At 43.8% G+C, this 14,408-nt stretch overlaps 1 protein-coding gene across 1 annotated transcript; it reads right to left on the bottom strand.

Annotated features, from left to right (window-relative positions):
- Nucleotides 1-341: 341 nt before the first annotated feature.
- On the bottom strand, nt 342-6,289 carry LOC120644499 (protein krasavietz-like). The gene is made up of 8 exons (XM_039921126.1): nt 6,067-6,289; nt 5,047-5,070; nt 3,570-3,675; nt 3,186-3,254; nt 2,079-2,575; nt 1,664-1,925; nt 781-989; nt 342-656 (listed from the first exon to the last, which is right to left on the bottom strand). Exons 1-8 carry the CDS (start codon nt 6,069-6,071, stop codon nt 590-592), a joined length of 1,239 nt encoding a protein of 412 aa, XP_039777060.1. The 5' UTR covers nt 6,072-6,289; the 3' UTR covers nt 342-589.
- Nucleotides 6,290-14,408: the final 8,119 nt, after the last annotated feature.

Raw genomic sequence — 14,408 nt, 5'->3', positions numbered from 1 at the left:
TGTGTGGCTGTGGGGAGCGATACAGAGAGCTGTCGGTAACGCCGGCAGCACGTCCCCAGAGGCAGATCCAGAGGAGCTGCATGAGTTCAATGGAGTCCGCCGGTGTGGTTATTTTGTGGGCCTCAGCGGCTGGCTGGCTGTAGGTGGAGCGAGGATAAAGTTGAAGAAGAGGATGTTGTGGGTTGCGTGGCTTAGCTCATGCCACGTCTCCGTCCGGACGCCCGTGTAGAAGCATTACCGTTCCAGCATTAAAAAGGCTCTCAATAGAGAGCTCGTCAAAAAGCCCTGAACTTGTTTGAGCTTGTTTCGACTTTCAGTATAACAAAAACAATAGTGCGCACTTAGTTAAAAAGATTCAGTTTAGTAATTGATAGCAACCGTTCCACAAAATCCTCGCAAGTCAACAGCAACTGTATTTGCATCATATTATAGCATCCAGCAGAAAAGAGCCTGGCGGCACAACATGAGAAAATAAAATTATCCACCTTGTAACAAGCAGGAGATACACAACTTCCTCCACAAACTTCAAACCATAGAAATATTGGGAAATACTTCAGGCAGACCTGGCCAGCCTCCAGTAGCAAAACACTTATTCTTCTTCCTCTGCCTCCTCTAGCCATTTGACAAATGGCTCCAGAGCTTTAACGAAAGATTGCCTGCCGTTTCAATAGGATGAGCAACTAATTATGAACCAAAATAGGTCATTTATTAGTTATGGAAAGCAAAAAAACTTGATCAAGTATCAAACATATAAAAGGTAACCATTAGAGTTAAATTTACCTGCCCTTCGGGTTTGAACCTTTACGGAACCAAAGAAGGATAGTATCTTCAGCTAGGACATCTTGGTCATATAATGTCCTTATGATCTCAGGAAACAGCTTCATCAGTTTAGCGTCCACATAACATTGTGTCTGAACTTTATATATGAGTTCCAGTTCTAGTCTGCCACTCGTGCAAAAGGCATTCAAAAGCTCAGCCCAAGCTTTCACCTGTAATACATACAACACATGCTTCAATTTTGTATGACAGAATTAGATTTAAACTGAAACAGGACATCACTACTATCATGATTACATTCCAATCTAGAAACAACCATGTTGTGTAATGCGATAAGGGTATAAATTTAATCTGAACATAATGAAAAAATGTGATATATCAAATCCTGCAAGGATACGCATAAAGGGTGAAATTCAATGCTGTGGCATACAAAATAGTCCCTTCATCAATCCCAAAAAAGAATGCAATAATGGCTATGCATAGACTAATATTTGTTCAGGTGCATCCAGAATTGCAATATTTTTTGGGACAGAGGGAGTACACATAAATATCACAGAATTGAAGAACAAGAGATATGATACGCTGCCAAAACAAGATTACTAAGTACATCAAACCAGTATACAATTTGCAGTATAGCATATTCAGAAAACACAAGTGCACTTAGATTCTTAGACATGAATGCATGCATTGGGTCCCTGAAGTAGAACTACAAAATTTGCAGTCAAAGTGGGTGCTGAAATAACAGTCAAGCCATCAGGGACTTAACCTATATTGGACTTAACCTATATTGGGTTTGGAATAACTGTAGTTGCACATATTTAGCAACTTAAATCTACAGTTTCCAAGCGACAATCTTCTAATGAAACAAAAGGTTTAACACGGATACCTGCCGAAGTGCTGAATTAGAATTCTGCTGCTGGTTCTTTCCAGACCACTGAACAGCCTCCATAAGCACGTCCCACAGCATGCGGATAACCTCTATATCAGGAAATTTAGCATCTTTAACTTGTTGCTTGACAGTCTCAATGACTTCAGATATTTCAGCCTCATCATTGATCATGGTAGTCAGTGTTGACTTTATCTCCTTAAGCTTAACTTCAAACATTTTCTTATCATTATACTCAACAAGGCTAGTCAAACCTTCTTTGCTGAGTCATGCACAAAGAAAAATATTAGCACATACCAAAATAAGACAAGATCGTAGTCCAAAAAAATGCTGGGCAAATGAATAATGGAACAGAAACCAAATGCACTACAAAGTACTATGCTTCAGACAAACATCAAAGTCTGGAAAACCTTACGTGAAATGCTCGGATAAAGCCTCAGAAGACCTCTTGGCTGATGGGAAGAAGTCCAGCAGATTGTCCTCCATTTTGCCTTTCTTCAAAAGTCCAATTAGATCATCCAAACTGTTTTCCTTCAGGTACTCCTTGAAAAACTCGGTGATGAACGAAAGCACTATCCCTTTGGCAACAAGATTATCCTTGAGCAGAGGCTGGAATACTGTCTCAGGAGGAAGCCCTGATAGCTTCTGAGAAAATGCAAGGGCTGTGAATATGGCAAGTTTCTTCCTCTCATTTTCCTCAAAAAACTCCAGCGATTGGAGGAATTTGCGCATGACATTTTCAAGATTCTTAATTAAGAAAGGCCTCCTGCGTAATGTTTTCTGAATATAGAGTACAGAAGGTAAAATTGCTTCACGCTGTGCTGCACAATCTAGCACCGAATAAGGATGGCGGTCTCCTTCTTCTTCAGGTTTTATTGTGCCAGGCTGAGTTCGTCCTCCAACGAAAACAACCTGCATTTTTGCAAACAATATAGCAATTTATCACTAGTTTTAAATAGACAAATGAAACCCAGTTAAGGAGTTATATCATCATACAAGAACTGCAATTGTAAATCCAATATATACCTCAAACGCAAAAAAGGGCAATAAAATGAACAAAACCAGAGCACCCAACTACAACTTCAAACAGCCAGCACAAAATTTCTTTCACATACCATACATCTCACAATGCTATAATGGTGTACCTCCGAAATATGTTTACAAGGCATTGCACAGAAAAAGAATAAAAAAAGTAGCACATGACAGACTATAAGCAAATTTAGATAGTGTCTTTAATGTGCATGAGATAACACGCCCCTTGTTGGCGGCATCAATTCCCAATCCATTTTCCAATAACACATGTAGCAGGATGCTAATTGACATGCAGACACATACTTTTCCAATGCCAAAGTTAAATGCAAGCAAAATTCCATCAGAATGAGACAAATTTAAAAGTTCATGAAAACTCGCAAATTACAACATGAACTTGAAGAAAACAGAAACAATTGAAAAATTGGCATATTCACAAAGAATTATGCCCAAAATAAACATGAGAATTTCTGGATATAACTGACAATATTACCTCAAAAAAGGTGTCACCATAACGAGAGAAGTTGAGATCAGAGGACTCGATACTTTTGGCAACAAGTTCCTGTCAGAGAAGTGGTTGAGTGAGAATCAAATGAATAAAGGTAACACTAAAACATCAAACTGACTTCTGTCGGTTTTACTTTCTGATTTAGCCATTACTATAATCATATGAAAGCTACATTAGTCTAATTTAATAGGAAATAAGATATGTCAATAGCTCATGAAATATGTTGTGTTCGATATAAAAATGTTGATACTGAGCAAACCCTCAAGAGAGAACAGTTGAAACTTCAAGAATGATTCATAAAGTTTAGCCGCTGATCTCTCACTGATTAAAACAATATATGAGAAATGGTACACCCAAGGAAGGCCTAACCAGATCTCCACCATTGTCAATATAAATCTGGACAATTGCATCAGAGAATGATGCAGTGTCCAATGGAGCTGCGATATTCCTCTTGCGGGTCTTGATCCGCGTCCCTCTGCAATAATTGCCCAAAAAAAAAGTTTAGTTGCATGAACTTGCCTCTGTACTACATGATTGTTCTGTATTATGAATAAAAAAACCCCAAAAGGGCTGCCAATTATGATAAAAAACCATGCAAGTATAATAGAAGAACAAACACCATGGTAGGATAGAGATGAAACCCAACAAGATCAGCCAAAAAAGTAGATAAATAGTGAAGAGAGTTACAGTGTTACACTAAACATAATGATAGTAATAAATTAATAATGCTAACATGAAAGATGAAATTAACAGATAAATTTTGTGTCTGTATTAAGAAACATTGCAAGTTACACTGAAAAAGTTGCAATAGACCAAACCCCAACAAAGCAAAAGGGAGAACCACATGTAAATCAGGATATAGCTCCAAAGGAACCAATCAAAGAAATTTGAAGATGTAACAGCATTACTCCCAGATCTGTAAGTGATTCTTGCAACATATCATTCATCAACATAACAACACAAGCTACGTTAACCAAAAAACATATCAAAAGCAAAGGGAAAATTTATCTGCCACTCGAGTATTTCTGTGTCCTCCTGCACTAGATTTTTCCCATCACCTTCCTGCTTCAATTCAAGCGAACTCCGACTCCATCTGCTCCTTCTCCGGCGAGATCAAGTTCATCTCCAGTAAGATTAGGGTCATCGGGTTAGGGGAGGAGGGATTCCCGAGTTAGGGCCTTAGGGCAGGAGGGGTTGTTGAGGGTCCTCTACTGCTGCTCAGGTCTGAATGGAGGAGGCTGGTTGGGAGGTGTGCCTGGGCAGGGGCGACGATGACAACCATGGTGGTGGAGGGAGGCGGCAGCGGGAAGGTCAGGGAGGCAGCTCCTGCAAACAGGGGCTAGCGTCTCACAGACCACGGCCCCGGCAAGACCATAGCTCGCTACATCAAGGCAGTGGCAGGTCTGGGCGGTTACGGGACTGGCGAGCTCGGGTCACGAAGGTTGAAGAAGCTCTGTAAGCCACGATCTCTATCGTGCGTCCACAAAATTCGAGTTTTAAGGACTCCAAAAATACTCAATTGCATTGTAGATAGTCCCAAAGCAAATTATGGAGACCGCTCCTTTCAGTACAACCATGCAGCAAAATGCCAAAATCCAGAACCTAATTCATACATACATTATAAGTATCATTTCTAGATAGAAAGCAGTAAAGAGCATGCCAACTCCGTTAGAAAGTCTGAATGGAATATAAATGCACAAAGCAGGGCGATCAGTTGGACAATCACTGACTCATGGTAATATTTGATCAAGCATCAAATATTTCATAAGTACAACTTGTTTAATACTAAAATGACGATTGTAGGCACACTTCAGTAAGAGTAAGCACAGATGTCTTGATGTCTTACCCAAGGGTGGGTTTCTCCTTCGAGCTGCAGAGGAAAGAAGAGGACATAAGTTAAAACATGTACCACGGGCAGCACAAATGAGAAGTCCATACCACAATCAAATAAAATCATAATAGCTAATGATATGCATAGCAAATGAGACATGCAACTGTTACTGGAACTTTTCCAAATCCACTAGACTCAAAAGATTTAATAAACAAGTTCATCAAAAAATTATGCATTTGTTTATTTTCTTTGGCTAAGACTAATCACTGAAAGAAATTCTCATAACGAAACTGACATATATATACTCCAGATTGAACTGAAAGAAACTCTATCATAACATAAATTGAACTGAAAGAAACTCTCTCATAACAAAACTAACACATATATTCTCAATTCAACACTCAACATCGTAAGGAAGAAATTTGAGGCTAATTTTTAACCAGGCCTTCTAGACTTGCAAGTAATAAGCGGACCACTAAACCATAAAATTTAGAAGATCTAGCAAGTAGCCACAACAATGGAGAACTAATGCATAATGAACTTTAACCCATGCACCAAGGACCAAATCGACAATTGCTAAAGAATCAGGCGACACAACCTGCATAACAGAAACTTATCCCAGCGGCTTAAACCCCTACCATCAAGGCCCCTAATTCTCCCAAGCAAAGAGATCAAGCCATCAGAACCACCTACAATGTTCAAACAAATCCTTGTGCCCGTTTCAACAGCTACTAATGCACATCTAATCGTCATCCTATCCTGCGGCGGACTAATCGAAGAAAAATCACATCGAACCTATCCGCCAATCATCAGCTGAATAACACATTTGACCTGACACCCAATACACTCGAAAACCCTAACCTCCATCCAATCCGCCACCCAACAACAGAAACTATCATCACGTAACCAAACGAAGATGACTACAGCAGCAACCTCGCCAACCGATCTAACGGGGAGCTGCCGCCGTCGAGCTCTACAGATCCGCTAGGCACGGCGCTACGAGAAGTAAAAGCAAGAGATCCAGGAAATCCGTACCTCATAAACAACGATCTGGCACGGAGTGGAAGCGGCGGGCGCTGGGGGCTTCTTCCGGGAGGAGGTCGGCGCGTGCGGCCGCCGAAGCGAGAAGGGGGAGGCGGCGGCTAAAACCTAGCTCTAGGTGCGGTTTGTGCGAAGCGGTGGCTCGGTGTAGAGGCGAAAACATTGGGGAATCAATAAAGAGCTGGGTGAGGGAGAAGAACGAGTGGTCAGGATCGGCCCGGCAGTTCCGTGCCGCGCCGGGGCTCGCGTGTGTATGAGTAACTTTTTTTTTTTTTTGCGGGCTCCGGCGGGAGGCCGATTTACCCATGCCCGTTGGGGCACCACTCCCACGGGCCGGTTCCGAGATTCGGGGTTATTTTTTCACTAGTCCTTTTTCCGATCCCTCAAAAAAAGTCCTTTTTCCTAAGTTTTTTTTATATTTGGATTTGGCAGAAAGAATTACAGAACTGGATCCTCGGTACGACGACAAAGGTCACGGTACAGCACGGACATGTGACATTTGACATCGTGCTATTGGCCCTCGTCACATTGGCATCCACGTGTAAAAACACGGCGCCAAAGGCTACCATGTTGTGCTAGTGATGTAAAATTGCTCCATGTGCGAACAGATTTTCCTATATCGAGAATAAATTATTTATACGTATCAATAAAATATGTACACATAACAAATTAGTGTTATTATGTAAAGTGAATAGATTATTCTACATCACCAACTAATAAATTTACGATTCAAAGAAACTAGTTTTATTCAATGCAAACAATTGCTACTATAGGATCAATAAAACATAGGTATGTCATAAATTATATAATAAATAAATATTAGATATATGAAAAGTAGAGAAATAAAATCTAGATGATGTTTAGAAAAAAGAAAAAAAGAGAAGTAGATTTATAAATAAATGAAAGATTAAGGAAAATTTGGAAGGAAAAAGATATGTCCGAGTCGCAGCCTTGGTAAAAAAAAAGAGAGATCAAAATAAAAGAAAACGATGGCGCTATGCTTTACTCCCCTATTTTGAGGTCTTGGACAAAGTAGTATAATACCCATGCTAATACTACGGTGGCGTTATTTAAGCATAGAGTAATGTGTACATTCTTATATCACATTTTGAGTTATTTAATAAGTATTTCTAACATACCACAAATTCATAAGTAATCACAAAATTGCAATGAATATTTTCACAAAATATGGATAAAATTTTCAATGTCGTGCTCACCTTGGTGTTGACGGACTATTTTGATCCATTTTGATTGTCAAATCCTACACAAAATCCATGCATGAAAGCGAATAAATATTAGCGATACTGATTTGAAATTGTCTGCAGGTGAATTCAAGCTAAATTTGGAGCTAAATGGCAAGGCATGATCCAAGGCACGAAGTTTCGGCCAATTAGAGTGCGACACGTGGCTTCACACGAATCAACAGGCCCACCAGAGCAAGAAACCAACAAGGAAAAAAGGCATACTCACTTGCCAAGTGCATGAGGGCCCACATGTCAGCCTCTAGCCCAAGATTGAAGTCGGTTGGCTGCCGGGCCTGGTCGGCCGACCACCGGCCCAAGGCGCCACCGCCTTACAGCTTCCACATGGAGGTTCCTCATTGGCTTGTGAAGTCAGTTCGGGGCTCCTAGCGCAGCAGAAGAGCCCTGGCTCCTGTTGATGCTCGATAACGACCTATTTTGAGCGTCATTTTGAGCTAAAATCATAAGAATTAAAATTTCATTCGTGCATGTTTTATAAAAAAAATGGGCCAATTCCACATTTCCTCTTTGAAATATTGCTATATCGGAATATTGCTCAATGTTCCAAGTTATAAAACCCGACCAGTCAGAGCACGCCTGTCAGACCTGGGGCCACAGGATACCTGACGTGGCACGGATTAGTACAGTATATGGGATGAGGCATGTCTCATACCCGTATATCATGTAACTAGTCGTGTAGACATATAGCTAGTCGGTATAAAGGGAAAATCACCCGAGTAGTACCCGGGATAGACTCCTAGGCTCATACCGATCTAGGGTTCCTCTTTGTAACCCTGCTCCCCCGGCCTATATAAGGGCAGGCAAGGACCCCTCCAAAGCATTACGCACCCCATATAATCCTCAAGCAATACAAACCACCCAACAGGATATAGGGTATTACACAATTCGTGGGCCGAACCTGTCTAAACTCTCATGTTGCTTGCACCATCGTGTTCTGATCTCAGCGACTTCCTACGATCAATCCTCTACCTCGGGGTATACCCAGGTAGACTTGTCGGTAAAACACCGACAGCTGGAGCCCACCATGGGGTAGATCTTCGATGATCAAGTAAGGAATTCGACGGCCAACTTCAACTTCTCCGCCGCCATGCCTGAAGAAGGTACTACTTTCATCTTCGGATCATGGATCTATGTGCAAAATGGCCAGGGAGGCTTATAGCCACCTAGCTAATCCCATCGAGTCGGAAGAAGATCAATGTAACGCTCCTGACATCACCACTGGACTTGCCGACGATATTAGCAAGATCCAACTTTTCGACCTTCTTGGAGAACAAACTCCTTATCACAACTCTACCTGTGATAAACAGGAGGGAAACCAATCTGAACTTTTTTCGACCTAGAAAATAATTCAGATAACTCTATCACCACAGACGCCACTAAATTGTGGGAGGCACCAATCTACGAGGAATATCCAGATAACGAGCCAATATCAATCATCGGCCATCACCTGGATTTAACCATCGCAGCTACGTTGCAGGGTAGCTTCATATACTAGAAGGGTATGGAACCCTAGAACTACTTGTGCACGACACACGACTAGTAGCATACATCCCAGACCTTCCTTACCAAGAAGGATCTCAGCTTTCAACGATTCTTGAGGAAGGAACGGGATCAACGGTGATAGCCACCAACTACTCCAATGAATCTTACACAAATTGTCACGTCTATGTCACACCCGTAAGTGGTGGTCATTGACAAAACGAACTGCTAGAAGATATCTCAGCAGATGACCTCTCTGCTAACGCTGGCAATGAGACTGATGTTCAGCGTGATGCAAGAAGAGAAAAGAATCGCGAGCGTGAACGATGCAGGGAGGACGCGTGGCAACGCCAGCAACAAAGGCAACCCCAGCGTAACCTACAAGCCGAATTTGAACGCGCCGCCGAAGAAGGTTTTCATACCTCGGTGGCCAACATTCTGCATGCTGCAAGGCTCTTGGACAACAACCATGATCCGACAGTCATCCAGAGTGTATGACTACTTCAGCGCGTTGCCTTACAGCTGGACGAAAGAGATAAAATCCCATCCTTTTCAAGAAGCCAAGGCCACAGTGCTTCTAGTCAAACACCCGGAAGAGGACACAGGAGACACGAAGGAAGTGGCCAGAACAATAACGACCAACCGATCGCCTCCGCCAACAAGAATGCACCAGTAGTAGCACCGGCTCAGTTTGGAACAGGAGGCGGCAAAGGTGACCAACCTCATCAACAACCACGCCAGCTTCCACCACTACCCTGAGGTAACTACCCGCGTCTACAAGATGCTCCTTCTGCTGACCTTCACAACTATGCAGTTGTAGGGTATGATGCCAGGCAGATAATTAATGCCCGACAAGAGGCAAGAGCCATCCAAGAAGGATACCGGGTACCAAACGATGGCGACCGATTTCCCTGTGTTCAGGCGGGAGTTTTGTCTCCACGTCTACCCCGAAGGCTTCAAACCAGTCGGGTTTGCCAAGTACAACGGCAAAACCCCACCGCATCAATGGCTCCAGATCTATTCCCAAGCAATCGATGTGGCAAGAGGATCAAACACCACAAAAGTCGCATACTTCCCATTGGCACTCGAGCCCACACAACTTCTGTGGCTGGACTCCCTCCCGCCAAACTCCATCGACTCCTGGGACACGCTCCGACAACTCTTTATCGACAACTTCCAAGGAGTCTCTCTGATGCAGAAGCCAATGATACAAAAGCTATAAGCTACGAGATTTCTCCACCTCCTTTATGTGTTTCTATCACCGTGCACCTGGAAGAGGATCAGAATGAATGGAAGAAAATCTGCAATCAGAAGAGAAGCATGAGGCCTCGCCTCGCCTCGGAGCACCGTCAGCAGGTCGGTGACTCCTCCGACTACTCCAATAGTGATCTCCGCAATGTTATCAATATCGGGCGTGATGCCCGTACTGTTATCATCAACAGAAGGAAAGAACGAGAAGAAGCAGAAGCATCGCCACATCAGTCTGTTGATGACCAAAATTGGCAGAGATCGGTCTGACCGGTGTGTTCGGGCGATCTGACCGGTCAAGGTGTCTGTAGCCGGTCTGACACGACCTACCGGTTTGATCGGTGGGTCCGACCGGTCTGACCAGTCCAAGTACAACTAGTGATTTTCATAGATTTAGATATGTAAAAGGATTTCTTGTGGGGCAAGTCCTCCCCTCGCTATAAATATAAAGGGCCACGGCCGATTGAGGGAATCCAACCCAATCGAATCTATTAAATACATTTATCTTTTATTGTCTTTACTGTTTATCTTTATCCTAGCTTTTCCAACCTCGACATGCTGTTCTTCCATCATCTCCATGGCGTTTGAAGATGCTCTAGCCGACCTGCTGAGCCTTGGGCAACCCAAGGTGCGGCTGCCCCGACAGGGTCCCTCTCGGGCGGGCGTTCGTTGGATCCTCGTCGGGCTGCCCCAACGAGACCGGTCTAACCGGTCCACCATACCGGTCTGACCGGTTGGTGCCGCGGCGCTGCAAGGTGCGCCGCTGCTCGCTGCACCTTCCAGTGCGTTCGTGTGTTGGCCCTGAGTCAGCGCCAACATATTTTGGCGACTCCGCTGGAGAATGAGAATCTGGCTATCATGGCCGATCTATCAAATTCCAGCAATATGATGGCACTTGAAGAATTACCTGAAGATCTACGCAAGGGCATCAACATAAATTTGCATTCTCACTGTTATCGGGTAATAGAGCAAGGTGTCATCATGATAAAGATATTTGTCATAAACGAGTTGAGGATGTATGATCTACCAAAGCATAGTAAGTCGACGGCCAGCTTTATAAGTGGTTTACTTAATTTTGTGGATGATCTAATTGATAAAAAGAAGAGTGTAGATTCAATTCCTGTTACTCAAAAGTTGGCTATTGAGAAGCCGGCTAAAAATCCTTGCAAAAGTTTGCCTGATGTTGCTGGTCAAGATGCAATTCGGTCATCTCAAGCCGAATTTGTTGACCCAAAATCCCCAAGCAAGAGTACAGAAACTAAGTCTAGTACTTCTACGCTGGGGGGGGCAACGAAACAAGGGCAAAGGTGCCGGTTGCACCACAACCGGTTTGCAAACCGGTCTAACCGCTTCTTCCAGGGTTTTGCAAAATAAATCAAAACCTAAGATGGTTAAGCCCAAGAAACCTGAGATCGGTGTTTGAAAAAAAGTTAAAGCCAAAGGCCGTGGAAAACATCAAAAATGAAAAGATGAAGCATATTAATATAGAGCTTCCGGTTAAGTCCAAAAAACAAAGTAATCATGCTAGTCGGCCTATAAATTCCAAGCACTCAAAGTCTACTCCAAAACAGAAGTTCCATCATCAGAATCGACAATGGAGCAATCCTCACATATCAATGCCGTTTCCATCATATGGATAACCTTTACATGTGCCATGGGGAATTTTTTTTAATATGCATTATTCTTATTCTCCATGGTCTTATAATTCGTGCATGCCATCTGCTCCTAATTATTTGTGTCTAGATTATATTACATATAAGGAACCAGTAATTAATCAGCCACCACCTACAAATAATGGCTGTTTTGATCATAAAAATCGGCCTTAGCAGAAAAGGAAATATGAGGTGATAAAACAAGTCTACCGTGTCAAGAGAGATGGTAGATTAAATTAAAATTTAGATTTGACACTAGACAAAGAAAAGCTGGTCATTGAAGAAATATCAGCTAGTTTTGTTGATCCATTTGTCCCCAATAGAGATCACAGTTCAAAGAATATAGCTGAACAAAACCCATGTTCGGCTGGGGGGCAAGATAATCTCGAAGTGACTGGTTCTGATGGAACCGGTCTAACTGGTGCCCCGACTGGTCTGACCGGTGCGAAGACCGGTCTGACCGGTGCGTCCAGCGAACCTGGAAATTCTTTCGAGGCCAAGAGCAGGTTAAGGCCGAGCTTCAAGGAGCTTCTGGACAAATATGAGAAGATGGGAGTGTTGTCAGTCAAAACCCACCGGCGAGCAGCGACGGGCAACACGAAGAGCCGGGAGGTTGCTGGGGCGCTGGCAAGCACTGCTCCCTCGTCGACGGCCCGCAATTCCGTCACGCGCCCGGAGGATGTGTGAAAGCCGGGCGTGCCACCTGACCTATACCCGATCAGGAGGGTGCAGACGTGCTCCAAACAGTTTCCTGCATACAAAGACACGTGTAAATGTAAGACACGACTCTTGCATCGGCTTTAAAGAGCCGATCGAGTCCCGGTGTCAGATGAGATCTGATTGTATCCAGATATGATAAATAAAGTAAATAACTATGAAACTGCTTCAAATAAATCTAATTGATCTAATCCACGATGGTAACAGCTTCACTGCTAGATCGGAACATCCTACACGTGACTAGGCCTAATGAACATAACAGACAACTAAACCACAACCCAAAACAGAGGCCTAAGAACTAGCAAGAGCCGATTCCCGGAACAATCCCTATCTGGGCTAAGATAAAGCATCTATTACACCACCGGATCATCCAATCCGTTTGCAAGGCCTAACCTAGCAGATATTACGCCAACTCTTAAGATAAGAGCAAACCATAACAGATCAGATCTACTAGACATAAAAGAAGCAGGGTGTTGCCTCTGTGCAACTAATTCTATGCGACAAGAACTAGCATGAGATTGAAACGTGACTGCACAGAGACAACATGATATTCGTAGATGATAAGCAACGAAGCACAACAGATCTACTAAAAGCCATGCTACGAACATCAGGATAACTAATACTACTCGCCATAAAAAACGCTTCAGTACGAGTAATACCAAGGTAAAAGCAAGAACAATACTGCCCTGATCGCAAGAAGCGATCAGGGCAGCATGGCAGTTACTTGGATGAAACCCTAGGATTAGGGGTGGCGATGCGCCGAGAGTTGTTGTTTGCGAGTCGTGATGACGCTCCCCTTTACGAATAACAAAGGATACATATTTATAGTCCGGAGACTTAGGAAACAATCTAAACTAATCTTGTACCGATCGGACTCTATCTCTAACCTTGAACTAAATCTAAAGATACATGGCCCATGTGGCCCAGATGCTCACGCAGGAGCCGATTTACAAGTCTTCTTCAGTCTTCTGCTTTAAGCCCATCTTGATTTCGGCCCACAAATTAATCCTGTTAATTTATGGCGATAACACATGCCCCCCTGGTTTTGGCAATGATAGTTCCAAAACCAATCCGTCGCTTCATCTTCCCGTTAATGCTTATTAAACACACTGCAACCACCAAGGAAGACGCAACGTCTCTGCAACTGGCTCCTCATAGAACATGAAAACTGCCGATCCGTCTTCCATCTTTTCACTATTTAATCTCGCCCGAATCGGCTCTTCTCCACAGTAAACTCGTTCTTCCTCCTAGAGCCAGTAGCGCAGAAACCCCAATCCTTCACTAGCCATGGCCATCTCTTCTTCCTCCGGCTCCAACTCCTTTGGAGATTCCTGTTCTTCCTCTTCTCCCTCTTCCTCTTCTTCCCTTTCCGCCTCCTCCATTGATCCTACTTCAGAGAGCCGAGAGCCGACCCCTGAATGGGACCCAACAGCAACCTATGAGGCGCTGGCTCCTCTGCACTGGGATGCAGAGGAGTTCGACTTCGGGGTTGCCTCCGAGGAGGACGAGCCCATGACTGAAGGAGAGGAAGACCTCCAGTTCCTCTTCCAAGAGGAACTGGAGAGCAGTGAAGACGACGCCTTCTCCTGGGAAGGAGCCGACTCCTTCGAAGAGATCGGCTCTTCTTCCAGCGACGATACAACGGCAGGAGGAAACCCCCACCAGTTCCTCAAAGCCCCCATGGAGGGAAGCGAAGAGGGAAGCAGCAGCAGCGGCGGGCGAAGCAGCAGCAGCAGCGCCGAGGACGATGGCAGCAGCAGCGGCGACGACGGCAATGATGACGACGACGATGGTGGAGACGCACCGTCGCGAAGCCCGAAGCGCCGTAGGAGTTCAGACACCTACGACTGGTAGATGTAGGTAGCATCGTAGGGGTAGAATCATAAAGCCGAAGAATTAATTCCTTTGTAACAATCGGCTTTCCTTGTAATGGACTTTCCATTAATGAAATCAGCTCCCCTAAATTATGTATGTCTGA

This window comes from Panicum virgatum, chromosome 8K, assembly GCF_016808335.1.
Source record: "Panicum virgatum strain AP13 chromosome 8K, P.virgatum_v5, whole genome shotgun sequence".
Lineage (NCBI taxonomy): Eukaryota > Viridiplantae > Streptophyta > Magnoliopsida > Poales > Poaceae > Panicum > Panicum virgatum.
This window is presented reverse-complemented; position numbering and strand designations above follow the sequence as displayed.

What these genes read in the sequence shown, in the direction of transcription:
- LOC120644499 (XM_039921126.1), bottom strand. An exon ending in ATGGTGACACCTTTTTTGAG is followed by an intron (nt 2,576 to 3,185) that starts GTAATATTGTCA and finishes GCAAAAATGCAG; the next exon opens with GTTGTTTTCGTTGGAGGACG. An exon ending in GGTTCAAACCCGAAGGGCAG is followed by an intron (nt 657 to 780) that starts GTAAATTTAACT and finishes TTGAAACGGCAG; the next exon opens with GCAATCTTTCGTTAAAGCTC.